A 20,800-nucleotide genomic window follows, 5' to 3' on the forward strand; every position below is an offset into this window, starting at 1 on the left:
AATTCATGTTACTGATAAATAAAATTAACCCACTGACTTTCACTTATGAAAAAGTTATAGCGAAAACAATAAATAGTGATTACACAACTGACAATGGATTACCACAATGCCGTCATTACAAGTTTGATACACTTTTGCATATTTCTACAGATTTATGTCCCATGATTTGGAACACAGTGGTGATCAGAGAGATTAGTAGCAAAATCAACCGTGCTGTAAACACAAAGGGTTTACAGCACGGGTAAACATTATATTAAAGTCCAGCTAGATGTGAGTTGTACTTGGACTGATTCACATCCAACACAAAAAAGTTCATTAGAAGAAATGGATACAGTAAGTAATCATTAAAAGGTAAACAAAGGAAAACTAATCCTTGAATGTAGATAAAGTATAGTAAAAAAAAACTGTAATGAACAATGGTTTATGGGAGTAAATTCACACTTCAAATCCAAGTATCTTATTTGTTTTTAATGAGTGATCTTAAAGGGAAACAGCAGATAGATTTTTATTATTTTGTTTTAAGTAGAACACACATTACAATCACAGTCTTCAATTTGCAGCACAGCCCCAATGTAAAGCTAAGGGGGTTGCTAATAATGACATTACTACATAATTATTTTAAATCGGTCTGAAACTATGTGTAAAGATGCTTACTGCTTGTTTTCCCTTCACAGTAAATGTGAGATTTAAACCTGTGTGCCACAATCTTAAAATAGAAAACTGCTAGAAACATTTGAAAAAAGAAAATCCAGTGAACCTCAAACAGTAACACCAGTAGCAGTTTTAGATGATAAAATAAAAACAGGATTATATTCAGGTTCATTGACAAAGCACCTTTTTTTTTTCAGTTTTTATAATGATCTTTTTATGTATCTGGAAAAATAAAAGCTGAATGTTTAAGTACAACTTAAAGTACAACATCTTGCACAATTATTGGCACCCCTTGAAAGCATGTAAAAAGAAAAAAAGTTGTAAATTAAATTTTTAGCAGTAGTATAATCAAACAGAGACCACAGTAACTTCAAGAATGATTTTTTTTAACCATTATTCTAGATGAGTAGCTATTTTCTTTTCAGCTTTCCTGATTCATAAAACTCATTTCTACCTTAATTAAACTGTATGGTCTCTTACCTTCTCCACTTTTGAAGATCAGACTTTAGTGTTACAACATATTTATCCTCTTATTAAACATGAAGTCATTGATGATTAGATACCAACTGCGGCACTGAAGATTTTATTAAAACTTGTTATATCCCATCCAACACATTTACTAAATGTTCTGAAATTAAAAGCTAGATTTTCTAAAAGTATTGCAGAGAGAATTTTAAAGTTCCCCCCCGGACATCTTTACAAGGGGTGACAATATTCATGAGGATGCTGTAGATGCTCTTGTGAAATGTGGAGACCAACAATGACATTTACAGGTTCACAATTTTACTAATTACCTTTCTATATAGCCTTGTTCTAGTAAAATTCTTTAATTACAATGTACAAATCTGAGCAACTCACACCCTATAAAACTAGGATTCTGTTAAAGTTTTCTTCACTTCTTGGGCAATCCAGAGGTTTTGATGGATGAGCTGTTTTATACTCACCAAGTGTATTTGTAGTTGAAACCAGATATTTATTCTCAGATGCATGACATTAAATCAAATTAAAATCCTCTTGTTTTAGGATAAAAAAATTACCTCTTTTATTTATTTGCAAAGTCAAGTAAATTAAAATGTTTTAAATAAGTTTTTTTTTACGTCCCTCAAACAATTTGCAAAAGCCTAGATGATTAGTGGCATGGTCTTGTAAGCATCTGATAGTTCACAATATTTGAGTGAAATGTGGATGTTTTTTGAGGTGGACCTCAATCACAAGGTTTCCTTGAGTAGCACTTGAGTAGGAAGAGAATGCCAGACCTCCACAAATCTGGTTTATCCTTGGAATAACTCCCACCCTATTAATTTGTCCAAAAATATTATTGGCAACTATGAACAGCATGGGAATATTGAGCTGTGATAACATTCACAAAGGAGGCAAGATTTGTGTCCTACAGATGAACATGTTTCACAGCAAAATGTGCACATCAACCCCAGAAAAAAAAAAAACTAAAAAAAACTAAAACTTGTTTTGGGAAGATGCTGGCAGAATCTGGCAAGAGAATGTGATTATACACAGTGAAACATGTACCAATGTTAGCTGTAAGGCGACTTGGCGAAGAAGTCATACCAAAAGTAAAAAAAAAGAAAAGAAAATATAGTTTGCAAATGCACTTACAGCCAAATATGTTAATATTTTTGATATATTGTGGTCAAATAAAAATAACACCAAAATGTTTGTCCATAACGCAAATTATAGCTGAGGAGAGCTTGAAAATCCACTAAAACTATCCAAGTTGTACCAAGGGAAAATCATGCTGTGTGGATGTTTTGCTGCGGGAGGGACTGGTGCACTTCACAAAATAGATGAGAAAAGAAGGTCATGTGGAAATATTAAAGAAACATCTCAAGACAGACAGAAAGTTAAACAAACAATGACCCTAAGCCTACTAATAATTTAGTTACAAAAGAATCAAAGTGAGTCAATGTTTTGGAATGGCCATGGCAAAACCCTGATCCAATCCCAGTGGGCAGAGCTAAAAAAAAAAAAAAAAAAAACTTTGTATGATCAAGGCAGATTATATAACAGTCAGTTAAATCAGGTCTGATGGGAGGAATGGTCCAAAACTGCAGCAAACTATTATGAGAAGCATGTGAAAAAATACCCAACACATTCAAGTCATTCTATTTAAATGGGCAGTATTCCCAAATACTAATAAAATTTATTTAAACTTCTGAATTTGAAGAAAATGTGAGCAATTATCTTAAAATCTAATTATTCTGGGACCATTTTAGTACAAGTTAATGTAATCGTGAGGTTATTAAAACATAATTTTTGAAAATGTGTGTGTAAATGTCTGGTTTCAACTGCACATAAGCAATAACAGTCACTTAATAAATGAAACCTGTAGGATTTTAAATCTTAGCTTTTCTTGGATTCACTCCGTTTGCAAAGCTTAACAGAACCCAGCTGACACACCGTTGCTCCAGTTATGTAACTTGGGCTCTTGAGAACTAGCTGAGAACCGACGATCGCTCAGTGTGAATGGGTCGTCAGTACCAGCTTCGTTATCACAGCCTTCACAGTTTACTTCTTCCTGACTGAAACATTTGGTAAACATTTATGGCCTAAAATGCAGATATAACAGTAGCAGCTATAATGGGACAGCAAACCACAGCAACCATACAGAATTCAAAGTAAGCAACAGATCTCTATGTTGTACTGGGATTTAACTTGAAGGTAAAAACCAAATCTTAGAAAAACTAATCAAAGCCCTGTTTGAATGCGACACTGGCGAAATTATGTGTTCTACAAAACTATTGCACTTCAAAATAGCATCTTCTAATCGCAATCATAATCTCACTGCTCACAAAAAACATGTGCAAACTAGTTGAACATATTAACCTGTCACAACACAAGAAAGTTATTATTGCAATTAAAGTCATCACATTTAGCAAAGTTAATAAAAAAACTGTATATGTGCTACAGGATTCATATCAGTCACCTATTAGAAAAATATCCATTCATCCCACCTTCCATCAAAAGAAAGAAAACAAAACCTCAATGACCTCGAATCACAAGGGACTGTTTTATCTGTCAGGAAATTAATCTTCATATTACGAGTCAAAATGTACAGACAAGTTTCTTTCCTCGTACATTATCAGGGTGCATAGGCCCAACAAAGTGGTTCTAAAGAAAAGACTATGGCGCAGAATGTGTGCTCCACGTGTAGAAACTGCGCTTACTCAACATACACCAAGTGCAGGCATGCCAGAGTGAGAAAGGCGTCTCTTGTTTTAGTCTTTCTGTGCAGCAGGTGAGATTAAGTGGATAAGGGAGGAACAGATCATCAAGGTAGAAGACTCACAGATCCCTTGTTAAATAATGAATCTATTATGGAACAATTTTGTATTCTTTTGTGAATATGCTATTGAGACAGACAGAATCTACCAGGGTGAAAGCATTCCCAGGCTGCAGAGAGAAACTGCTAAAAGTGCTTCTTTCTAAAAAATGGATCCGGCTCATTCAGGGTCAGCAATTTTCTGTTGCATCCACGTGGTTATCGGGAGGAAAGTCAGGAACTCCTGTTATGATTATTCCTGCCCAAATCCTTCCGTTTCCTCAATGGCAAACATAAGTTTCTCCTTCAGCTGCTCATAGCTTTTATAAGGAGGGAGATCCAGACGATTGAAGCTAAATAGGGAAAAAAAAAAAAACAGAGTCAAAGTTACTCTTCTGACATTTTTTGTTGTCTTTAACTGCACGTGAAAAGAAAAGCTGAGGTGTCCATTCATTTATGATATGATGTCATTTTGAGCAAAAGAAGAAACATTCTCACCACGTGTGACTTCGTGGAAGCCAGTTTTCTTTCCCCACTTTCTCAATGCAAAACTTTTGTGGACCGTTGCTTCCTATTTACACGTACAAGAAAATTGTATGAGAAAAATCTCATGACGGTGCAAAAGAAACATCTGTTTTACACATCTATATGGATTTTACGCACCCATCAAGTCAGCAAAGCCACCCACAGGAAGACGGCAGGTGCCGGTGACAAACTGCAGGAGTCTCATTCGTTTTTCGTTGTCCATCTCCTTCACAAACTGCAAAAGAAGTAATTTATGTTCCAATTAGTTAGATATTTCCAAATACATTGAGATAAGAAAAATGGGTAAAGATTTGCACATTTATGCTGCGCTTTTTGCACAATTCCAGCACCATATACCTCCAGTGCCGTTTTAACAGTATATTTTACTCTTTAAAACAAATTAAAACATTATGAAACTGGCGTGTATATTTTACATACATGCCAGTCAGCCTTACCTCCCACTTTCTTAATAATACAGCCAATCTGAGAAAATACATCTCAAACTGTACTTTCTTTCAAAAACATTTTCTGTTTTGCTAAATTTGACTTAATCTTACTATAGATCTTACTATAATCTTACTATAGAAGAGAAATGAGATTATTTTCCAAACTGCTCCAACACATGAATGTTCAGAGATTTTTTTGTTGCTGGATATTGTTTTTTTATGAAAAAAGCATGAAGGTTAGGTCCACCCAAGACCTGTGAAGATTTGATTCCATGTTACATTAACAAATATAACAATAACAGAACATTTCTTTTCAGAACAAACCTGCCAGAACCAAAGGATCTGCTTGCTGCTCCGAGCATAATGTCTATAAATTGTGTTTCTCTGCCAGTCCACCAGGTCTATCTCCTGCATCCCACACAGCATTACCTAAAAACAAAACAGAGAATACACTGAACACATCACCACCATGAAATTCCAATTGCTATTTATGTTGCAGGAAATAGTGCAACATAATGTATCTTCAATTACATGAGAGAATCAATAAAGACAAATATATTTGAAGATTTGATCAAATGCCATCAATGTATGCAACTGCTCCCAACTAATGTACCTAGTGTAGGGCAGCATTTGTGTTTGTGGTAATCTGACTGTATTCAGAGAGAAATGCCAAAAAATATACATTTTAAACTGTTTTACAGTCGATTTTACAGTTATCACAAAAAAATACTGCAAAATATATTATTTTAATCAGCAATGGATGACAAGCACATTTAAATCCTATTTTTTAAATATTGCTGAGAAAAACACCCAATTAGCTTTGTACCTCCAACTCCTTTGCATCAAAGTACTGAAGGTACTGCTGAGGAAGAACTTCATTGAAGCCCTCAAAGAATGCCTGAGTCTGCTCCTCCACCCCTCTGGACAGCCTCCATTCTGCCACCAACCTGTATATATATATATATATATATATATATATATATAAATATATATAAATATATCTACTTGCATAACTGTTATATTATGGAAGATGTAAAAGCAGCAAAACTTGATTAGTAAATAGGAAGTGTAAAAACTGCAGCTGTACCTGATGTATTCCTCCTTGTTGTCTTCAGTAACTGGAATGTTTCCTCCATCTGGTTTCAGCTCATGAGTGCTGACCTCTCCCAGGATCTCCTTATCAACAGAGAAGAACATCTCCAGTCCGCATTCCTCTATGTTATTGTCCCTGCAGGACATAAAACCCACTTTATTAACCAATTCAGTTTAAATAACCGTAGCAACACAGCTCCTCTAAGGTTTTTACAGGCAGCAATAAAATGTGAAGGGTGAACTCATGTGGTACAGAAGAGCCTCTAACACATAAAGAGAAAATGGAAAACTTGACACATGACCTATTAGCTAAGACTTCCAGGTTTACGTATTGAGTGCATGGATCCGTTGTTGTAGCTTTTTCTGTCAGCCAGCCATAGAACATGCTTCTAATTGTCAGAGGTCACACCAACCCTAATCATTATCTTACCTGCAGAAAACTAAGCTGGAGATCATCAGAATTTATAGACAGAACATTAACATTTAGTGACCTGAAATTGTCCTCACTAATTATGAGAACCAACAAATGTTAAACATGTGCTGGCTAATCAAAAACTTGGGAGATATTAAAGATCAATATCTGTATGAAAATCCAGAATGAAACAATCACGTGTCATTTGGTTCACATTCAACAGAGTTGAATTTCGAAACTGTTTGACTATTTCCGAAAATCTAGGTCGGCATAAAGATCATACAAGCTTTATGCCAAAATCCTTTAATTTTTCAGACTAATTTCTCCATAGTGATCAACCCTTTTTTATATCATTCTAAACTATAAATATAAAACTTCATTATGAATTTATAACATACATTTTACTGTGGTCAGGTGTTAAACCTGTGTCATCATTGCTCAATAGAAGAAAACATAATCTAGAAATAAAGATTATTTCACATACTCTATTTTCTTTATCCAGACCTGGAAAATACACAAATCCATGGTTTTCCAGATTATTACGTTCAACTATACCTCACACACATTATATACATGAACTACCTACTTGATCCAGATGAGTGAATTATAAAATTCGGGGTCAATAGACTCCAAGTCTTTAAGAGCCAGCGGTTTGTTCAAAATGCGCTTGTAAAAAGGCAGCGAGAAACCCGTGTCAATAAACTTTCCATGGAACAAGGCCTGAGGAAAAAATAGAGAAACAAAACACACATTTAGTGACTTTGACTTAAAGACATACAAATTCAAATTTATTAAGCCAAAAATTAATTTTAAAAACAATAGAAAAAGGTACCATGGCAATGAAGCGGCCGATAAATTTAAAGTATTTAAGATGATCTGGATTGATATAAGAAGCCGGGTTAATCTGAAGACAGTAGTTGTCCTTTCCAGCATACTCGAACAAACAGTACATGGGATTTAGCACTTCATGGGAGAGCAAGAAGAACCATTCTCTGGAAATACCAAAACAAATTACAAAAATATATCAGCAATCATAAGTGATGAAAATAAGTTAGATAATTTCTTGATGATCAAGATTCCAATGAAACATGGAAGCCTATATTACATCACAACTTTACATCAGCATTGGGTGTTGTCAACAAAATGTGTAAGTTAGTCTTTTCACACCCAGCTAGTCACAAAAAAGACACACCTCCATAAAAAATTTCAGAGGGATTACCTGGCTACGCCTCCGTAGTCCAAGCCCTCCTCTCCAGGGAAAATGATCCAGAGCCTCCGCCTCAAGTCTTGTGGGTGAAAACTCATGATCTTTGAAAGCACGGCCGGATATTAATCCACTTACATAATTCATGTACAAACAAGAAAAGACCAATTGAATACCTCGAAACTTGACAAAAAAGACAAGATCGTACCTGCTGAAATGAATCCTCAAACAAAGTTTTTCTGGAGACGGTAATCTTGATATGCTGAGGCATAGATAATTGCTAAGAACAAACACAAAACACAGGTGTTCTCAGATCCAGCAGAATCTGTTTTCATCTCTGAATAATAATGTAAAAATATGCATAAAAAAAAATTAGTAAAGCAGGACAAAATCAATTAACAATTTGATTTGTGAACATACCTGACACCAGAATCTGAAGTATTGCACTTTGGCTTTAAAGTCCCGAACATACGTGATCTGTGGCCCATTCTCGCTGTAAAAGTGAGACAACAAACATTTTTTGTTGTGACAAGAACGGAAGACCTGGAGGTAGATCTCCTTTACCGCCAGGATTACTTTAAATGTTATGAACACCAACTTACAAGGAAGATTTCCCTGTCCGGGGGTCGATGTAGGTCGTCGTTCTCCGGTTGTGGTCTACAAAGTAGGGAATGTGGTCCACAGTGAACCTCATCTCCCACCCTTCAGGCAGAGGTTTGTCGTTCAGGAGACTGAGCAAAGCATGCAGAGAGAACACACAAACACACAGGATAAGGAAATAAGCACGCTTTACAGTGAAGCTTAAGTTTATTCACACAGTCACAGTCGACAATTAATCGATTTATTTTGGATGAATTCATTTGCTATATACTGTAGATTTTCTATTTAACCACTAAAGTTGATTTTATGCTATATGGAAAATACACAAAAACCGTAAATAAAAAAAAATTCCTTTTTCTTTTTAAATTAAGAAAAACACTGCATTGCCTAAAGTGCAATCGCAAAGCAACTTTTTAAAAGTTGTAAAAGAAGGATCTAAAATGTTTCCCTTTTTCAAGTTCCAAAGAGGTCCTCATAAATTGAGCAACACATTGGCATGTTGCCGCTTTCCAGTGATACAGAATGAATCCAGCTGTTACCAAAGAGAGTTACACCCATAAAACACACGATATCATGATACGATATGCACTCACCCCTGCGTCCTCGGGTCCTCCCACTGTGTCGTTCGAGTTGGATGATGAACAAAATATACTCTGCCGTTGGTGTCTGTTCTCTTCTCTAAAACAAAAACATTGTTGTACACAAATATATGTCAACGTACAGCTATGCGTTCCTTCATCAGATCCTTATCATGTTTCTAAGACTTCAGTTTCTTTAAGGTGAATTCTCGTGAAAATATATTTACCCCAGCCGTGTGGCAGCGGTCCCAGTGGGTCGAACTCTTTAGTGGATGTGGCTGCAAACTGGTCCTGCAGCTGAGCCAGAAAGAATATGAATTAATAGTCTCTATTAATAAAACAGAAACAAAGAGTAAAATTCTGATTTACAAATAAGTAAACTGATCTTACTGAAATTCTTAATCCTTACCTTATTGGTATGTACATTTTTTTTTAGCTTATCTGAGTAGATAAACAAGTAGTAGATAAATAAGCAAACCTGTTTAAGAAAATAATTAAAAAAAAGAAAAAAAAAAGTCCATGCTGTCTTGTTTGCTTTGAAAAACTTAGAGATCACCCAGCATGGCTCATAATTTAGCAATTGTACTAATATAGTTTATAGAGTCCTGAGGCAAAGAAACCAATCCTTAACTGAAGGTGAATGTAATTAAAGTAATTGTTCTCACCCCGTAAATGAACCTCTGGTTAAACTGGTGCATTGCTCCCTGGAGCTGGCTGCGCTGGTTCTGCCATTCCTCATAGTTGCGCACTGACTCCTGAGTGGGCCGTTGCCATGTTGTGGTTCGTGTTATGTGGTCAACATAGTACACTCTACCCATCGGGTCGACCCGCCGCTCCCAGCTGGGGAAAAAAAGAAAGAAAAAGGAAATATGTAAAAACTTTAAATCCAGGTGTAACTATAAGTTGTTGCAGACATTTTAAATGAGAATAGAAATACTTAGGATTTGTTGTTTGGTTGAAAACTGAAGTAGGGCTGTTGTAAACGAATATTTTAGTAATCGAGTAATCTATCGATTATTCTTACGATTAATCGAGTAATCGGATAAAAAAAATTATAAAATGAAATGTTGGTAAATCTGGCATAATACCGGTGTTACTATCAGATATCAATATCAGTCCAATTTTTCATATTTGAGCATCCCTAACAGTTGCTTTTTTGTAGTTTAGAAAACTAACCTGTAACAATAATAGCTCACTTTCTAAGTTAACCAGAGGAAAAGTTATAGAAAAATCTGAAATTATATTGAATTTAATAACAAAGAGGCAGGCTCACAAATATGCTTATAAAAAATGTCTACAATCCAGCTTTTAGTTTATGTATTCATCTTCAGTGAGTTTAATAGATTAATTAAACTCACCTTGCCACCTAACCTGTCACGCTTTGGGTTTGAAAATACGGGAAATGCCGCCTGGAGTGGGAGGAGAGGGCGAATGAACGAACATGGGGTGGAGGGGAGGAAATAGACCAGCGGACTGACGAACCGTTAGACCGGGGGACGAACACGGGGGAAGCAATACGGGATATTTACGACACCTTCACTGGTCACACTCAGAAACTCATCTACCAGCCATGTACGATGCGCTCCGCCACCCGTTTCTTCAGACCGGGATATGAAATTTATTGTGCGGTTCGTCGGTAAAGCTACATTTACACGGTAAGCATCAGCTACTCAGCCGCCCGCCCTGTTCAGGCTATCCGCTCACCTCAGCGCTCTTCCCGCCGTTCGCTTTCAACCAGCAGCCCCGGAGGAGAAATGCTGCCGTACTCCAGGCATTCCCCCAGTCATTTTAAGATCGGGCATTATCATCAATCAATAAAATCCCCACGGGCCAATCTTGAAGATTGGACTTTATGCCGCTGAGACTTAGCTTTTGTCAACAGCTCAGAGGCGGAAGTGAGAGCTCCGCGCAACGCAAATGAAGTCCCGGCCGGAACACGGTGCGCTAACTAATAAAACATAAATTAACGAAGCTTCGAGGCAGGTAAATTTTCCTCGAGGAATTTTAGTAATCGAGGTACTCGAATCATTCGAGGAATCGTTTCAGCCCTAAACTGAAGTCAAATTCCTTGTTTGTGCACACAATATGGCCAATAAAGCAGGTTCTGATATTTCAGGATTCATTAAATAAAGCATAAAGCATTGTACCCTGTAGGCAGAGGCTCAGGTCTGTCCCAGGTTGTCCTTTTCTCAATGTGATCCACATAATACACTCTTCCATTCTGGTCCACCCTTTGCTCCCATCTATAATACAATAAAAATGACATTAAGCCAATTCTGATGCATTTTCAGTTAATATTTTTTTTTTTTAAATATAGGAAAATCTTACAAACCTAAGATCCTGGAACAAAGAGGGCTTAAAGTTTATTAAGCTATGTATGACTATATGATCCTAGCTGACAAAAAAGTTACCATTGGGTACCACTGAAAAAAAATATTTCAAATCCAACTGAGCTGAATTATTTAAAATCACAACAGACATAGTACCAAGGATGTTGCTCCTTACCCTGGTGGCAGCGGGGTGTTGCTAATGGGGTTGACTCTGGGAGTAGCGGTTGTAGCTGGAGCTGCTGTTACAGCGCCACCTGGTTTGGGAGCGCTAGCCGTCTGTGAGGAAACGGCCGTTGCTGCTCGCGCACCTGCGTCATTGGGCTGGTCTGAACCTCCGCTTGCAGATGCCTGAGAGGAGCCGTCAGAAGCTGGTGCTTCACTCAGTTCACTGGGGGAAGAACTACTGGAAGAGCCTGGGACACAATGATGATAAGGAGCAGAGAAGAATAGAATAAGGCATTCATTATTTTTGCAAAACTCTCTTTAACTGGAGTCTAATACCCCCTTGGGTAGTCAACAAAAACTAATAAATCTAAAAGTAGAATATTTGCTTTCTTTAAATGTGATATCCATATCTTTAGCAGCTCTTTAGTATATGAAACTGTGTGTTTTCCTACTTGGTGAGGCAGCAGGTTTGTGTGGCGTGGGAGGCGGAGGCCTGGCAGGCCTAGGAGGACGCGAGGAAGTGGAGCCCTCTGCAGACAGAGAGGGAGAACCTCTATCGCTGACAGCAAGACCATTGGGCACAATGACCCAGTCATCTGAGTCACTGGATGGAGACGTGTCCCGGCTTGATCTAAACATAAAAGTTTAAGAAACATTATCTGGAACCTTATTGGAGAAAAACTGACAAAACAATAAACCCAAGGTTTGGGTTTTCAAGTAAAAGTTTACAAGACCTGTTGCTTGTGTTGCCATTTAGTTTTGCATTTCCATTTGTAAGAGGAGCTAGGAAAAAAAAAAGAGGAAAACTGTAACATCATGTATGACCGTGTTAGATCATTTCTGATAATGAAATGATCTATTTCATAATATTGATAATATTTCAACTGATTTGCTTTCAAAATGTTTAATAGTGCTATTACAGTTGAATTTAAAAACATGTGTTTTTTTTTGTTTGTTATATGGAAGTCAAATTAAAAACTCCCATCTTAAATTAGCCATTTTAAATGCTTGTGTAAGCTGTCCTCAACGAACTCGATGTATGATATGCTTCTACTGCTCTCTGGTGGCAAATGAGTGTAATGCAGGTATTTGAACCTTGAAAGAAGTCCCCTACATGAATTAAGCAAAGTAAACCAGTTTAATCATTTATGAAAAGCCAATATAGCATTGACATCCTAATTCAAAAAAGGAAGTGTTGAAGTTCTCCATTATTTCTGCCATGACCTAGTTTGGGGCTTGGCTTACCTTGCTCTCTCTCTGCCAGAGCAAAGGCTTCCGGGTCAACCTGCATGCCGTCCAGACAGATTGAGAGGTCCCCTACAATATCCTGAGGGTCTCTGTCGAAGCATAGCTGCAGTGTCTGCACCACCTCACACACTGGGATTAGGAGAAATCACATTGTTAAGAAAATGCTTCCAACAGCAACACGATAGCAAAACTCAGACTTCAACTTAGGGATCAAAGTAGAAAAAGCACACAATGTTCCTCTAAATCCAAACATTTACAAAAGAACAAGGTTATAAATATGAAAAATGGTTGTTGATGTTATCAAACCACAACAGAATATATTGATAATGAGTACAAGTCAGGCATGAACTTTTTTTTATAATAGGAGAGAACAGCCTCTATAGAGTGTGCAGCACCGTTTAACTGCACAGTTCTCGGCAAAACGGATAAAACATCCACAGACTAGCAACAGAAATGTAGCTCCATGGAATGGGAAGCTACTTATTGTATCTTATTTTATTTGAACTCTTTCCTTAACAAGTGTAAAAACATATGCAAATTCCATGTAAAACATCTAATCCTACAACAAATTCATAATTTCACAACAAATTAAGGAAATTTAAAAAAGTGCAATATTTACAAGATTTTTTTAAAAAAAAGCAAAGCTACGTGGAAAAATATGCATACTTACATTTAAGATCATTGGCTTTGAGGACTGTGCCGATGTCCAGAGTGGCCATGCCCAGCAGAATATCTGCTTTCAGTGTCTGATGACTCCAAACACGAAATATGAGTTTGCTGACTGGAGTCACAATTCTGCAGGAACGCAACAAAGAGACAAGATTCAGTAAAAAGCTGTGTGAAGAAGAGGCTGACTTTACAGCTCTGAGGCATTCACTCAGCCACCATTATGTTAAGTGCAGCTCAATCAGGGAGGTCCTTGACTGAGTATAACTTGAAAACATATTGATTTTTAAGCTTTAAGACTTTTTATGGGATTGAAGTGTTCTAAACATGCTCTAGATTCAGCTGTTCTAATTGAGCTTTCAAGACTAATAAATTATAAAAGAGCCAATAATCCACTCGTCTTTTAAATTTGGCCCCAAACTATCACAGAAACTATGTAAATATAAAAGAAATGACTATACTATAACCTTATTTTGTTATTTCCGGTGTGTAATTTATCACGTGTTACAATATGTGTAATATGATTAAAGTTGTTCCATAAGTGAACATCGTTGTTAACAGAAATTCTAAAGTAGGAGGTAAGTACACATTTTCTGCATTTACAAAATGGACAGTAGCGCAGTTGGTAGAGCTGTTGCCTGGCAGCAAGAAGGTTCTGGGTTCGATTCCCGGCCCTGGTCTTTCTGCATGTTCAGGCATGTTCTCCCTGTGCATCCGTGGGTTTTCTCCGGGTACTCCGGCTTCCTCCCACAGTCCAAAAACATGACTGTCAGGTTAATTGGTCTGTCTAAATTCTCCCTAGGTGTGTGTGCATGGTTGTTTGTCCTGTCTGTCTCTGTGTTGCCCTGTGACAGACTGGCGACCTGTCCAGGGTCACCCCGCCTCTCGCCCAGAACGATAGCTGGAGATAGGCACCAGTATCTTAATAGATTGTAAAAACATAAAACCTTTTTATATCCATTATTATGAAGGGACATCCTACAGACATCTTGTGTTTATCTCAGAAATGTATGTGCTACAAATTGTACAATTGTATCTTTAACTTATAACAGCTAGAATGAAATAAAAACTGGAATTCCACAACTTCTATTATGATTATATCAGTTTTCACAATTATATCAATACATGTCTAAAAAACACATTGTGTGTGCATTAAACATTAAAACATGTTCTTCTTTTGTATCAGTTCTATGTATTAATAATTTCCAAGTTGATTTCTAGTATTTCGGCTAGTAAAAAAACTGGCTTTTGCCACAGAGACAAACAACAACAGTACTCACACAGTGAGGGCCTGCTTCCATTTGGGACTGTGGGTGTTGTTGCATTTTTCTGTTCTCTTTGACTCGCCATCCACAGCTACCTCAACATACGGACTGGGACCAAACCAGTTCTTTTTGTTTTCCTTCAGCTTAGCTGAAAGCACTGGAAAGAGGAACACAACCATGAACTATAAAGAGATTGGTAGTAAATTTCTGTAGATATGATCATACTGATTTAGAGGCTGTAATTGGAAAACATACTAGGCATGACTGTATTATTATTATTATTATTACTATAAATGAATATTATCATGTGAACACCAAACCTTTAACTAAACGCTTCACAGTACCAACTTCTGGCAGATTTATTTCAAGTGCTTACACCTGTCACAATAATTTTATTACTATCTATTATGTTAAAGGTTTATTCTTTTCATGTATAATTAAGCCAGTACATCCTGACTAAATTTAGTGTCATAACACCTACTCAATGTTAGATTATTAATAGTTTTTACATTCACTTATTTTCCAACACTGTAACCAATAGGCCCTCATGTTAATTAATCGACTTCTACATCTGAACCACAGGTATATCATGATGTATTAAAATGTTCAGCAAAATGTTAGAATGCTTGTAAGATCACAGTCTGATCAATTTAATAGTAGCAAATAGTTTTTATTTCAATTGAGCTACTTAAATGTTGTGAATTGAAGCTTACAAAGCCATCATCCGGGCTTTCCCAAGTGGGCTTAAGTCATAGTAATTTTAATGTATGTAAGCCATTGAATTTAAATCAAATAATGTAAAGAACAATACTACTTCATATTTTCTGATTTACCATATAACAGTTTTTATAATCCAAACTAACCTAAAGCAACAAATCTTTGGTCAGATTTATTGTCAAAGAGAAAAAAATATATATCTGGTGAATATCTGGCTTCAAGTTTTTCTGCGGCTCGTAAATTTGTCCAAGAAATAACTTACCTGTGACTTGTAATTGTGCCTTCATGGTTCATCCATAACATTTGAGTCTAAGTTGCCTTTAAAAATTAACCTGTAAGCAGAGACGGCAGGTGTAAATACAGGACCCTGATTGCACCTAATCTACAGTTTGATAGCGTTTATTAAGCTGGGGAAATAAAGCCCTAAATCACAAAATGTTTATACACAATTGACAAGGAAAATACGATGTTTGCTGCAGGTAGATTTGGAGCCAACTACTTCAACGTCTTAATTTTAAATGCATCACAATACACCTCGCAAGGTGACTTGGTTTAATCTCGTCTATTTCTAGAACCCGCCTCGTGTCTTCCATAACAGAAAATCCCATCAACTAGTCGGACTAATTAGGTCTGACTCAACCTTCCTTCACTAATATGTCTTATTTTACATTGCAATACATTATTTTAGATTCAACTAAATACCCGATCGTTTTATTGTTGGTGAGTTCAGCTGCTTTCCATCGTGAGTCAACTGTCATGGTACAATAACATACTCTTGAGAGGGAATAAATAGTTTTAAGATATGTTTAAGATTAACTATAAATGTCTTGCGATCTGCTCGTTTCCTAGTGAGTTCAACCACCGTCAGGAACTTTGCTTAGAGGTTCAGACCGAAACGAAGATAAGCTAACCATGCACTGGCTTTCGTTACAAATGCTACCAGCATCCGGGCTTTCAAGCTACTACGATTGTTCAGTAGACAACTTTTAAATCAAACCAGACGAAATATATTTACCTGTGAAATACAGAGAGTAATGGATCGTAAAAGGGCTTCGGTCTCAACAACCCCAGAATTGTTGACAGTTACGTATCAGCCATTAACAGGGACTTCTGTATCACTAGCTAAATTCCACATTTCCGCTCAATGCCTTTCAGAATAAAATAGTGCATCACTAAATAAAATATACACAAATAAATAAATAAATAAATACAATTTCGACCCAAACCAATTGTACTTAATTAATTAAAAAAGGTAACTTGATATCCGGTTATGTTTCTTTTTGTCAGTCTAAAACGTATCTTGTTTCGTTCTTACATGCAAGTAAAAAAAAACTTACTTGTACTCATGAACGCTTTTACTTTGAAGGTAATCACGATACGAAGCTGATGTCATGTCACACATTTTTTAAACAAATAATACTAAATAAGAATTGCCGTTTAATTTTAAGTATGCTTGGAAAAACAACTGTTCATTAATCTAATTTAATAAACCAAAATAATAAGGCACTACATGTAAGAGTGTGCATAATTGTATAAGAAAACACTCACGTGAGACATCCGAGAGCGACATCTCGTGATAGGCTACATAGTCTCGTTCTGATCTCTTCATCTTACCTTTCCTTACAATACAAACAATCGTTAAATGAATTGGCTTTAGCTAACAACAACCCTAACTTTTGCTCAAGCGATATGTTGTCTCGCCTTCTGAAGGAGCATCAAGCGAAGCAAAATGAGCGGAAGGAGCTGCAGGGTAAGGAAAGCTGGATAGCTGTGATGCTATCACATGCTAAAAACAAATCTCGTAAATGTACAGACTTTAATGTTGATTATATGTTTTGTTGTTTCTTTCACAGAAAAACGCAGACGTGAAGCGATAGCTGCTGCCACTTGTCTAACTGAAGCCCTGGTAGATCACCTGAACGTTGGGTAGGAAAAATTACCTCATGTCTTTGTTCATTAAATACAGTAATGGTTATAGCTTTAAACAACAACTTTGCATTCTTATGATTGGGGTTTATTAACTCATTACTGTCCTTTTGACACTGTTTATATTTAGGATAAGAATGTATTTGACTCGAATAAAGACATTTCATTGTCATTTATAAATGTCAACATTTATAAAGTTGCTATGTTATTTTAAATCTTTTTCATCGTTTGTTAATTTTGACTAGTCAGTAAACAACACTCTTATAAAACAATAACAACTTGCTTAGATTCAAGGATCGTTTTAGATTTTTACAGTGTACTGTATCTTTCATGAGCCAGTTTCAGTTTTTGACTTGAAATAATTGATCACCCATACAGTTAAAAAAAAAAAATAGCTGTTACTATCGTGAAAAATGTGAACAAACCAAGACAATCAGCTTATAGAATGAGAGCAGGATTTAATGGATGTTGTTGCACTAGTTCTTAATGAAAAAAAGATAAAGGTTTTTTGGCTCATGGTTGGAACTAAAGTAGCTAAGTATTCATCGCTAAGCCAGTCATTTCCCCTTCAAAGTGGTTACCTGATAGGTACAAAACTAGTAAGCTCAGTATTTCACCCTTTTTCTCTTCAGTGTTGCTCAAGCATATGTAAACCAACGCAAACTGGACCATGAAGTTAAGACACTCCAAGTGCAGGCGAGCCAATTCTCCAAGCAAACAGCTCAGTGGATCAGCATGGTGGAGGGATTCAATCAGGCATTAAAAGTAAGTTATACTGTCATATGTTTATTTCATTATTATTCTGCTATTAGCACATTTAGCTTTACACAGATCTTTTTTTGGTGGCAACTTTTTTATTCTTGTTAACTTTCTTCTCTCTCAAACAGGAAATTGGAGATGTTGAAAACTGGGCCCGCAGTATCGAGATGGACATGAGAACAATCGCCACAGCTCTGGAGTACGTACACAAGGGACAGCTTCAGACTACTTGCTCATAAGCATCATCATGTGTTTTTACAGTACATTTGTTCCTGAATATAAATATATACATAAATGCATCCCTCTGAGTGGAGTGAGGTTGACATTTACTGACAAATATTTGTCTGTTGCATTGGATGATGCAGTTCAAATGCATTTCACTGGTGAAGGTTTGTTTTTAGCTCTAAAACTGGAAAGAGTGAGCACAAAATGATGCTCAATACATTTTATTAGGATATTTCCTTTTTCTGTGTAAGTTTTTTTTTGGAGGGACAGAAAATGAAAGTATTTAATAGGCAGAAGGTTTGACCCCACACAACTTCTGGTAAGTTATCCTTTAAAATATCTCTTTGAAAGAGTTAATTACATATTTACATGTGCACCTCATCTCTCCTGTACAAAATTATTATTATTATTATTTTTTTTTTTATTGGACAAGTGATGATAAATGGACAGTTATCGTAAATAATAAAACAAACAAAAAATGATAGCTGAAGTTGTGTTTTCGTTCTTCTCTCTTTCTAACAATAAGTACATGAAGGAAAGATGAAAAGAATAAAGCTAAATGGTGGGAAGAGTTGGGAAATATTTAATCTCTAAACTGATGGTTATGTGTTTGTTACAAAAGTGAAACGCTGGAAAAAGCCTAGATGTTTCTCTACAACGTTTTGTAACATAAACTCATGGGAACCACAAACTACAATGACTGGATAATCAGTGGAATGTGTGACGTAAAAGTTATGTCCTAGAACAACCGGGTTCAGTGTTCACTCACGTAGTTACAACACTATTTGGAATCTAATTAAGACTTTTAATCCAGCACACAAGTACGAGCCTTCATGCCTTTGTTTTAATTTTACAGTTCTATATCGTTTTTCACTAATCAAATTGTAAGATTTGGTTTATCTGCCAAGCAAGTCAGTGTTTAATTATTTTTAGAAACAAGAAAATAATCTCTCACAAACAAACAGTGATTTTTGGAATCTGAATCCAGTCCAGATTTGGATGATATTATAAATGTAGAAGTAGATGTAAAGAGACTGAAATAGTTAGGAAATAATTGTTATAGTTCAACGTCTTAGTTTGTTGTTTCATAATTTTGAGACCACTCACTCAATAAAATGTAAAAGCCACCCTTTCAATTTTTTATGGAAAAAAAATAAGAAGGAAAACTTATTTAAAACCTTTAATGTGACATATGCTGTCCAAATCAATCAATCAATCACATTTCATTTGTAAAGCACATTTTAGCAGCAAGGCATTTCAAAGGGCTTTACATAATTAATAAAAACAAAAAACAAACAAAAAAAAGCATGTGACATTGAATAAACAGTAAAAAAAAAAGGAAAAACAAGATTTAAAAAAATGATAAAAACAAGATTTAAAAAAATGATAAAAACATTTAAAACCCGCAAAATGAAATCAATTCAAAAGTAAACAAGTCTGTTGTAGTTAAACCCTGGTCTTCCAAGTTTGCTCATTTTTATCATTTTGCTAAAGCCACAATTTACAGAAATTTTACAAAGAATAAAGAAAAATGTATTTTATTTATTTATTTATTTATTTATTTATTTATTTATTTTTCAAATTAAGAAAGCTGCATGTTTTTCCAAGCATAAAGCAGGGAGGCTGGCTAGAGGACAGCAAGGTGCTGCAGGATTTTTTGTTCCTGTTATTTTTCTTCTATTGGTGACAATAATACACAGTGTTAGACTGAGGTGGCAAGACGGAAGATTGTTTTCTACCAAAGAAAGCAGACATCTTCACCTTTGATGCTGATTTTATTTTTCAGCATCACAGTGAGTGGAAGGTATATCCAAATCCAAAACCATATCTGGAAATATATCTGTGAGGTCACCTCAAGAGGACTGTGAACATCAGATGTCTTCACTTCCAACACATAGTTAATACCTAAAGAATATTGAGTAATGTTTTTCAATCAAAGGGCATTTACATGTTATTAGTCCGAAAGTGTGCAGAGTTACACAACCAGGCTATTGCTGAATTTTTTCTCTTATTAAATGGATTTGCATTATAGCTTATTTGTGAATGTTTTCTTCTTAGTCTTTTATGTTAGAAACACCAATCATTTCAAGCTATGCAGTATACATTTAACTGTTTCTAAAGCAGGTGAACTGAATGATCTCCTGAAACTAAATACTCTGGTGAATTTGTCATAAATTTTTACATAATCCTAAAACTTTTAAACCCAAGTGTGAGAACAACTAAGCTCTACGTTTTTTGTTCTAAACTAAAAAAATACTGTTCTGATACTTTAGTGTACATGCAAAAAAATTATTTGGAGCTTAGTTTTCCTGCCCTGTTCCCCTCACATTTTTCTTTAAAACAATTGCAATAGTTACGGATTGAGGATTACTAACAGTGAACATGTCTTAACGGATAAGCCTCAAGGATAAAGCTTCTCTTTGACCACCCCCTCTGAGCTGAATCAGAAGAATATACACGAGGGAAAAGGGAAAGGGGCTGACTGTGAAGATCCATCATTGACCAATAAGAGAATAAGGTAGGTTTAGAGTTTTTAATTATTTTGATTCTCTCAAATCTGAATTAATGCAGTGAATTATTAAGTGCTTATTATTTCATGTGCGTGTTGTTAACTGAAGTGGCCTAAAGCTCACAAAGTACATTTAATGCATGACATCGAAAACAGTCTTTAAATAGAATAGAATAGAATAGAATAGAACTTTAGATGCCCAGAG

General features: G+C 35.9%; 2 protein-coding genes across 2 annotated transcripts; one reads left to right on the forward strand and one right to left on the reverse strand.

Annotated features, from left to right (window-relative positions):
* Nucleotides 1-3,657: 3,657 nt before the first annotated feature.
* itcha (itchy E3 ubiquitin protein ligase a) lies at nucleotides 3,658-16,325 on the reverse strand. Its single transcript, XM_014996312.2, has 24 exons — nucleotides 16,192-16,325; nucleotides 15,439-15,508; nucleotides 14,475-14,616; nucleotides 13,199-13,323; nucleotides 12,526-12,657; nucleotides 12,015-12,063; nucleotides 11,733-11,911; nucleotides 11,291-11,528; nucleotides 10,933-11,028; nucleotides 9,451-9,625; nucleotides 9,013-9,082; nucleotides 8,801-8,885; nucleotides 8,210-8,338; nucleotides 8,028-8,100; nucleotides 7,816-7,887; nucleotides 7,623-7,711; nucleotides 7,236-7,395; nucleotides 6,990-7,123; nucleotides 5,987-6,127; nucleotides 5,726-5,846; nucleotides 5,224-5,328; nucleotides 4,592-4,688; nucleotides 4,427-4,499; nucleotides 3,658-4,281 (listed from the first exon to the last, which is right to left on the reverse strand). The coding sequence occupies exons 2-24, from the start codon at nucleotides 15,461-15,463 to the stop codon at nucleotides 4,182-4,184; spliced, it is 2,610 nt and encodes an 869-aa protein (XP_014851798.2). The 5' UTR covers nucleotides 15,464-15,508; nucleotides 16,192-16,325; the 3' UTR covers nucleotides 3,658-4,181.
* Nucleotides 16,326-16,616: 291 nt separating this feature from the next.
* bloc1s1 (biogenesis of lysosomal organelles complex 1 subunit 1) lies at nucleotides 16,617-18,570 on the forward strand. The gene is made up of 4 exons (XM_014996314.2): nucleotides 16,617-16,926; nucleotides 17,030-17,102; nucleotides 17,735-17,867; nucleotides 17,990-18,570. The coding sequence occupies exons 1-4, from the start codon at nucleotides 16,866-16,868 to the stop codon at nucleotides 18,098-18,100; spliced, it is 378 nt and encodes a 125-aa protein (XP_014851800.1). The 5' UTR covers nucleotides 16,617-16,865; the 3' UTR covers nucleotides 18,101-18,570.
* Nucleotides 18,571-20,800: the final 2,230 nt, after the last annotated feature.

This window comes from Poecilia mexicana, unplaced genomic scaffold (assembly GCF_051168715.1).
Source record: "Poecilia mexicana isolate PSO_F unplaced genomic scaffold, ASM5116871v1 scaffold_5, whole genome shotgun sequence".
Classification (NCBI taxonomy): domain Eukaryota; kingdom Metazoa; phylum Chordata; class Actinopteri; order Cyprinodontiformes; family Poeciliidae; genus Poecilia; species Poecilia mexicana.